The sequence below is a fragment of the Pyxicephalus adspersus genome, chromosome 10 (genome assembly GCF_032062135.1).
Source record: "Pyxicephalus adspersus chromosome 10, UCB_Pads_2.0, whole genome shotgun sequence".
NCBI lineage: Eukaryota > Metazoa > Chordata > Amphibia > Anura > Pyxicephalidae > Pyxicephalus > Pyxicephalus adspersus.
The window spans coordinates 22319032-22328464 of record NC_092867.1 but is presented as its reverse complement, the minus strand read 5'-3'; the positions used below and the strand labels follow the sequence as shown (position 1 = coordinate 22328464).

The window sequence follows — 9433 nt, the reverse complement described above, 5'->3', positions numbered from 1 at the left end:
GACTTAAAGGAGCTTCTACTGCCAACATATTTGTGCCAGATACATATTTGTGCCAGCATGAGCAGTTTTAATGGCACAAGAGAGACCTGCATAATGTTACGCAGGTGGTTTTAGGTGAATGCTTTATAAATCATAAGTAAGCACTGGCATGAAGTGTCACTGCACACTTTAACATGTGTGGTACTTAAGCAGTATTTTTATTTATGCATTGCCAGTGTGTTGCAATAGGTCCACTGCCCTCTTAATGGATGCAATATGCATTACCCCCAATCCAAAGGTGTAAAAAGACTAATAGCAACATATGCATGTTTGATTCAAGTGTAATTCTAATGTTTCAGGCATGTAGGTGCAAGTGCAAAGAGGGGTTGGTGTTGTACATAGAGAGTAAGTGAGCCACAAGATAAAATAGACTTTGTATTTATTTAAGAACACAATTATTTATTACTGAACTGCTTGAGCTGCCAAAAGTAAATGACTTGGTAGGTTTAATGGTAATATATATATTTTAAAAAAGACGACATTTATAAGAACGAACAATGTCTGAATGCTAAAATACCCGCATGTGAAAATAACTACATACAATGACGGAAATACTTATATAAAATAATTTTTCTGCGAGGGAGATCGTACACTATTTACAAAGAAAATTCCCTTTCAGTTCTGGATCCTCAGAGGAAGCTTTGATCTGGGGAGGGATGGTTCTACATCTTCTGAGATTTTAGACTTCTCCAAAATGCTCCCATTTGCTTTGTTCTCTTTTTCTTTCCTAAGTCCTTTCTTCTGCTATTTGACAAAGTTGGAAAAAAATAGGTCATTTCAATGCTTATAGCACCAATATTTTGCACAGTACTTTCCAGAGTCCAAAACCAAACACTAAAGAAGATTACAATCCAATGTTAACACATTTACATGCAATCTGATTCTGCAATGCATTAGGGAAAGGCTAAGATCTGTGCAGCAGATCAAGAGATCCTAAACAGCCCCAGTGGCTGGCACCTTGCCAGCCGCTCACATTGCTTGTAGATTTGTAAGTACAGTACTACTCATGGCTGTCCCTATTCATTCTCTATTAGGTTCCAAACAGAAAATACATGCAGCTACTTCCCAGAGACAGAATGTCACTGGCACGAGGAAGTGATAACCACACCGTAACCTCATTTCCAGTGTGAACATCAGCCACCAGTCTACTAGGTGTGACCATTATAAGGAGGGGGTCTATTTGTAAGACATGAATCTAAAAAAAATTCACAACGTGAAGAAATTACACATTTTTTGATTCCTTGAAATTCTAGCTCAAATCTTTGTTTTTGGCAGAATCTGGAAAGCTTGAAAACAAGAATTGCTTTTACCTGGAAAAAAGGAACGCCACCATTTTCCTGGCAGAGAACATTAACATCCACAGTTGATTTCTCACTTATAATGCTGTCATTAACAGTTACCGGCTCATCTTCCAGAGAATCCTATAAAAAAAAATAAAAAAAAAAATAAAACAAAACAAAAAGGTCCTAATTTAATAAAGTGGGATGAATTCTAAAAATATTTGCTGGAAACTGAAATCTAGACATTGCTAATGCCATAGCTAGTCAAAAAATGTGTTGACTTTAAAACAAAAATTTGTTACCCAACTATTTAAAACACCATGTAAGTTATTAGATCATAATTAATCATCCATCATCATCAATATTCATCATTACTAAAACATTAGGGAAATACACTGAACAGCATTTGCAACCAGTGGTCCAAGGACCACCAGTGAAGAAAATCTTGGTAGTCCATGGCTCTTGGCCAGTGCACCCCTTTCCCCCAAGGGGTCAGGAGAAAGACCCACCTGGGGAAGGGGGGGGCAAACTGGCCAGAGTCGCGAACCATGTTCCTCGTATGCGTCGCAGGCTCAGGGAGGTGGAAGAGTTGTATCCCTGGACACAATCCGCCTACTCCCCCATTCACAGGCTCAGAGGATAGGTGGGTTCTGGCATCATGACATCACTCTGGTGGAAGTTTCTTCCCCTTTGAGTGACACATGGCTTCCCAATTGAGTGGTCCGGAATCAGTAAATTTAGTGGTTCGTGACAACCAAAAGGTTGGAGACCACTGCACTAGAATACTTAAACCTATTATTGGAAAAGATGGACAAATATTCCTAATTAGATATTTAATAACAGTCAAAAGCCTAATTTAGGCCATCAATACCAGCACAGTAAGCCCTTAGCTTATGTAGCTGCCTACCTGATCCACAGGCTCTTCAGCAATGGACAGCACACTGGTTAGTGCAGCTTGAAACTCCTCTTGTTTCTTTCTATGCTCCTCCAATAGAACTTCCCTGGGTGTCATCTTTAAGAGTACCGAGGGGTAAGTGTACTCCTTTCTCTGGGGTGTTGTACCTGAAATTACATATCCAATTAATACAGACACTGAATGGGCACTCATTTTTTACCACAACTAATTAAATAACATATCAAGCAACTGCCAACTCTGCAGAAGTATAAATTCTCACCAGTAGGAATGTCATTCTTGAGCTCTTTTGTAAGATAGGACTGGACTTTTCTGAGGCCATCCTGAGCTTGTTCACACAGTTCCAGTTTCTGCTCCACAACAGTCTGCTTGTCATCATTAACTTGTTCCACCAATCGGGATAAATCCTTTTCCTCTGACATCCGCTGCTGGTTCACCATACCTGTGATATTTTCCTTTGAGGATTCACAGAAGCTTCCTGCATCCTGTACACGACAAGAACAATTGTAATGCAACACAAACTCTTCTGAGTTCTGAGCAAAAAAACATTTATTTGTGAATGACTGGCTTGATTAGGTTATCCAGAAAATTTTTCATTATGTGAACAGGCTTCGATGAGCAAATACTGAACGCCTTCAACATGAATATTTTTAAAAAATTAATTCTCAGACTTTCAGAGAATCAGTTATGAAATCCATGGATATTGTCCCTTATAATAATTTTTTCTTTTTCTATTTACCAGAGGCCAAATTGTCGATTCAGGTCTCTACTTTGGTTCACCCTGTCCATTGAAACTTATTGGAAGAATAAAGGAAGGAATGTAAAAGAGTAAATAAATCAAAACATCAAAAGAATAAAAATCTTGGATATTTATTCAAGAAATGCTGCAGTTTTTGATACCAATATTTACCTTTTGGAAGCTTTGAAGTTGCATCTTGGCAAGCTGAAAAAGAGCTTCCTGTTGTTCTGTGGCCGATGCCAATTTCTTGGTGGTAACCTCGCACCAATCTTCTGTGTCAAGTGATATAGCATTAATACTTGAAGTGAGCTTCTCACACTGTCTGCTGCATTCCTCCACACTGCTTATGTTTGATTCAGCCTGCTGCCGGATCTTGTCCTCTATTTTAGAGCAACAGTCCACAAATTTACTGTGGTGGGTAGACGTTTGTTCCATGGCTTCAGATACAACACTGGAAGGGGAGCGATGGAAAAGTAGTTACCAGATGTACAGCCCTGGGATTTGGTCTATGCTAATACAATGAAGATAAATCAGCTAGGGTTTTTTCAGTTTTGTGTTAACTAAAGTCAGGGTTTGAGGAAAATACAGAAGATTGGATATGGGCAAATGTGGTTTTCATCATACATGCCACCCAAAATACTCTTTCACTGCTGTCTGGGCAATAAGCTTAACACGATGCAGCTTATTCATTCATCCATTTGCCTGACAAACCTTATTTTAACAAACAAAAAAGCAAATAAAATTCTGCACATTCAAATGGATTTATTCTAACTACCATGACCATGTAAACACCACTAAAAGAACTTACTTATCCAGATCTTCTCTCAATAAGCCCACAGAGTGGTGTAGCTTTTCCTTCTTATTCCGGAGTCCCTGGTTGAAAAGGTTCAGCTTGCTTTGTATGGAACTTATAAGCTGATATACTTCCTGCATAAAAAAAAAGCCACACATAAACATAACAAGAAAGAATATGGAGTGTCTGTGTAATGTCCCACAAAAATAAAGAAGTTTACAGATCAAGTAGCTTAAATTGTTTGGGGAAAATAAGGGTTTGTTGGGTAACTTTGTGATCATCTGGCTGTGAGCTGATACCCATTCATGTTAATCAATAAAATCTAGGTATATAAAACTATACATATGCAACCTGGGAGAACCAAGATTTTGGAGATAGATTTACTATGAGCACAACAAAACATTTTTAATCCCTAGTACATTTTAGAAAGAACTACAAAATTAGGGTGAAAAGGCAAGTAGCTAGTGTTTTTAGGAATAAGTGAACTGGGACAAGTCACATTTCTGTATAAATCACAAAACTTTGTCACAATAATGTTTTCTGGATAAACAGAAAAGATATCCGAGGTTTACCTGAGCATCCTTTATCTCTTCTTCCAAACTTTGAGTCTCGGACTGAATACTGGACAGAGCAGATGTGAAATCCAGACGTAGCTTGTGCAACCACATAGAATGATCTGTGAAAAACTGTTTCATTTCTTCTTTATGGACAGCAACCTGAAAGCAAATCACACAATGATTCAGCATGATTGCAACATATTCAAACAATTTCTTAGTGCGACTAACTAAATTGAAAACGCTTTCAATTTCTGATAATTCAGGTGACACTATAGGCATGCAACAATACAGCAAAAATACAGCAAATATACGCCATCTTTATAGAACTCCAGAGAAAGAAAGAAAAATATCTAGAAGGCAAGATTTGTCATTCTTATTTATATCATGTGAGCAGAGTAGAGCAAAACAAAGAAAAAAAAAATTCCATTGTTTATTTTTGGTGTACATGCTTTGGCACATGAACCACACATTGTAAATGTTCAGGTTTTTCTGGAAACCACTGCGTTCTGCTGAACCGCAACCCAATGGCACAGTCTTGTTTGCAGTTTTACAGAAGAATTAGACCCTTTGTGCTTAGTCAACAAGCAGTGTGCGGATATTTTCAGGAATATTTCTAGTCTGGAAAAACATCTTGGGGCATGCAGTTTCTCAAATAGTGAGGCTGCACTTTATATCTGAAAAATTGAAAAAACAGCTACAATCATTTTTTTTTTATATACATAAAAATGAACTTGCCGTGTCTGCAACTTCGAAGAAATTTCTCAAGCATTGACTCAAGTGAGAATTCAGATCAAAAACGGAAGTTACAACTGGCATCAAATCTGTTGTGAGGGATTTAAGGAGTGTGGAACGGTGTTCAGCCTGACGGGAAAAAATATAAAAGTTACATGGGGAAATAACACAATTAAACAGTAATACATCATGTAGACCCCAATAGATAGAACAAAACAATCGCCAATAGTATCACACTCGAGGCAGGACCAGCTGTGCCACATTGCAAATTAGGACATAAAGGGCTTCATATGCCCGGGATAAGAGGGGTAAAGAAAGTAGAAGTGATTTTTAATGGTACCCTGGGCAAAAATTGTTTTTTCAAATATCCTTAGAGGTCTGATTTAAAGAAAAAAAAGTAAATAGATGCAATAAAGTTTAGGAATGACTGTCAGAATCTAAAGTGAAGGGTAAACTAAAATAAAAAACTAGGTGCAAGATCTGCTGAATGTATGGATTCTAGGACAATACACGGCAATATTGTTTGCAGGCTATACAATACACAAAGTTATTTTAATACCTTGTTAGCAGTATTATGAAGTTTCTTCTGTGTGGTCTCCAAAGCAGACACCACAAACTCTTCCTGGGACAGCCGCAATTTAGATTCATGCAGGTTCTTCTGGGTGTCCTCCAACTCCTTCTCTTTAAACTGCAGGATAGTGCTACATTCTTCCAACTCCTTCTTACTCTCCGAAAACAGTTCTGTCACCTGCCAAAGCGTGTAAGTAAATGTGCTTTAGGTCAGGTAATTGTTATACGTAAAAAAAAAAAATCCTAAATTTAAACATAAAAGTGGGTAAAGCAATCAGGCAAGAGGTCCGTTGCCATTTTCATTATGTGCACAGTGTTTTTGGGGAAGTCCTGATGTTCTACAAGATACTGCTGTACAGAGTAGGTGCGAGTATTGAAATGTCCCCCATAAAAATACAAATGCTCTAGCTAAATGAATCAAGCGTTTTTATACCACTAGAAACCTACACCCCAACACTCTTCTCCGTTCTGACGCATTTACCTCTCAGGGGCTTAATTGTAGAATCTGCATGGAGGATGAAGATATTTATACACAGACTCTAGTAGCAACAATTGTGTTAAAGCTAAATAACATATGCAATTCATGAACGTATATATGCCAGGAAGTCAGTATCTCTTTACAAAGAAGATCACTGAGGTGCCTGATTGGTGGTATGACTGTACTATTCTTTTGATAAGTAAAGCTTGATGAAAACAAATCAATATTTTTCAGACATCTACAGCTTGTGAGGAGCAGGAAGTGCCATGTAAATGGGGTGGGGTGGGGTATGGGATGGGGTTGGATAGCATACAGGCAGCCTCTGTGTCTAATAATGGGTTTTTAAAGGGTTGTCTTGGTTTACAATCTGTGCGTTTCAAGGCAGCTTGTTAACCGTAAACTACAGCAAACATTTGATTGTACAAGAAAATTTGATTAAAAAAAAAAAAAAAAATTACCCTCTTTAGCTCATCCTCCATGGCAGCAATCTTGTCCAAAAAGTCTGTGATTTGTTCTTCTTGACACACAATCTTTCCCTGAAGTTCTCTGTTGGGGGAGAAAAAAAATGTAATCAGCATATAAATTCCCAGATAACGAACCCAATCAATCGAAAGCTGAATCTATGATTTCAAATACAATTTTTATTAGATACTTAAACATTTTACATGAGGGTTTTAAAACCTAACGTAATTGTAAGGATTAAAAATTAAATTTGTCCAAAAGGCTTGAAGCTACTAGTCTAATAGGTTTATACTGGCGAGATACATCCTAAACAGGGGGATTGGTGACCAGCATTGCTATACACAAAAGAACTGCACCACAGAGGCAAGGCAACCAGTTATACAGACATGGTGCTTCCAGGTAGCCTAGTCAGACAGCTCATGTGCAACAAGAAAAGTCTGGACAGACACCGAAATGCAAAGTCTGCTTTGCTCTCCCCTGTTACATTAACAAGCATTTTGGACAGCAGGACTTGGGGCTGGCACATAAATGAGCTTCTATGAAAACTTAGGCTCTGAAAAAAAAAAATATTTAAAGCAAACATACTCATAGTTTTCACTGGTTAGGTAGACGCCATTCTTCTCTCTTGCTGCAGCAAGATCCCTCTTTAACCGTTCAATTTCCTCTGTGTATTCCTGAAACGAAATGTATACCGTCAATACTGCAATTGTTCTGACAGACTGTTCCAACACTAACATAATCATTTGGGAAATATTTACCTTGATCAGTGCCCGCTTGGTCAACTTCTGATTAACTTCAGGCTTGTTCAGGATGTTCTTGGCTCTGTTGGCATATTCCAAAGTGCTTACAGTTTCCTACCATGAAAATGAACAATTAATACACATATGAAATAGCTGGAAAATAAGTAATAACTGCATACAGTGTAAAAAAAAAACTGGTTCCTTATATACAATCTAAACATTACATATACACCAGTTTCCATTTCTATAAAAAAAAAAAAAAAAAAATCCTTCATGCCTTTAGCATATTGCCAGTGTACACCTCACATTAACAACCTTTGTCTTAACTGGAAATTAGGTAACTTTTCCTTTGTACATGCCATTTCAACGTACTGATATGCAAACCTTACATTTGCATAACTTTGCTAGAGTTTTTTTTTGCATTTTAAATAATCATACCAAGTCAACATGCACTATTGCCAAAACAAAAAATTGTGAAAATCATGACTTACCTCTAGGTTAATAGAGGCCGGAGAGACCGTGGCAATGATAGAGGTTTTTGTTCTTCCTCCCAGAGAGTCCTGCAGGATCCTAGTAAGCTTTGATTCTCTGTATGGGATATGCGGGGCTCGCTCAACCAGTGATGTAATCACCCTGCCCAAAGTCAGTAAAGACTGGTTTATATTCCCAGCTTCACGGGCTCGCTTATCTACAGCCCCAGAGCGACCGATGTTCTCACTTCCAGCCAAATCCACCTGCAAAGGACATTTAAACAGAATAAGATAAATAGCATTTCCCACAGTGGTTTTATAGAGGATCCTCAATGGCGGACATGAAAAAGACTTGAGATGGCTTTATATAGAGTGCTACCAAACAATTGAAGATTCTTGGAGGTCCCCTGTACTTAACATCCAAGAAGTGTTAACAGAGTAAATGGCATTATAAGTAATGAGAAACAGGACAGAATCTTGTCGGTGTGGACTCCCTGGATAGACTGTGTTAGCCATGTCCTGATCTTTGTCTCTTTGATTGCCATTTCTGAACCCCCCCATTTTTTCTTTGCTCTTGTCAACTACTCTTTCACTAATGCCCTCCCTCGCTTATTCTCTCTTCCCCGGGACAATCTACTACTACTCTCTTTTCCTTTCTTTAAGTTACCACCAGCGAAACTTAAACCTTTACTCAGATATTTTTTGATTATACTGACTCTCCTTGTAAGCTCAAATTTCTGAATGTGAGACATCTATGTTTAAATATATGTTTCTCTACAGCAGGGTACTCATAGGGTCCACACCAGGGCTTTCTCAGGTACTCAGGTTCTTCAATGTCAATTGACGAGATATGCTCATGAAACTATCTCCTATGCTCTGAATACTTTTTATTTCTTTTTTTCCATACCCCATTCTCTTTGTAAACGTGCAACACATGTCATGTTGAATTTGATTTAAAATGTCTTGTTACTTGCAGCTTTCCTTTATTAACAATTATTGTAAAAGAAAAACACTCCCTTGAATAGGTGAATAAAAGTAGAGACTGCAAAATTTTCTGGAGTGATGTACTATGTCTTAAGATGAGACATAGCCCTGCGCTAGAAAACTTACCAAATTAAGCTTGCCAATTTTAACTAGCTCCTCTCCATCAACAGTGGTTTCTTTCATGTGGATAGTGATCGAAAACACAGAGTGAGAACGACTGCAAAAGAAAGAATATATAGGTTTTATACACAATGAAAATATAAACAAAAGGGGCAAAAAGACCAAAATGGTCCAAAAACTAGATATTAGGAGACTTCAAAATGGGTAAAATGTAGTATTTATGGAATCGTGTACATACCTGGAGTAGGCATTCATTAGAGTAGATGCAGTGGTCCTCCTGGCTGCACCCCTCTCCAGGATGTGATAAACTTCATCCTTGTTGTGTACAGTTACTTCTTCCAATCCTTTGATAATCACTCCTCTCTGTAATATAAAGTGCACCATGTAACAGAGGCTCAGCTTCCCCATACATGAGGCCCTTTCCTTTCCAATACAAAATTGTAACCCCAACAAAAAAACAAATAAAAGTTCAGTATCAACTATCATGCCACAATCTGAAATTTCTATATATATATATATATATATATATATATATATATATATATATATATATATA

At 37.7% G+C, this 9433-nt stretch overlaps 1 protein-coding gene across 1 annotated transcript; it reads right to left on the bottom strand.

Moving 5' to 3' along the window:
• Positions 1–411: 411 nt before the first annotated feature.
• KIF11 (kinesin family member 11) lies at positions 412–9240 on the bottom strand (the record flags this gene model as incomplete). The annotated part of the gene is given in 15 exon segments (XM_072424869.1): positions 412–783; positions 1350–1460; positions 2227–2381; positions 2495–2717; positions 3143–3422; positions 3780–3898; positions 4337–4480; positions 5057–5284; positions 5613–5801; positions 6560–6647; positions 7149–7237; positions 7322–7417; positions 7795–8037; positions 8884–8974; positions 9116–9240. Coding segments are annotated over 15 exon segments (2310 nt in total), but the record flags the coding sequence as incomplete, so codon positions are not given.
• Between the last annotated feature and the right edge of the window lie 193 nt (positions 9241–9433).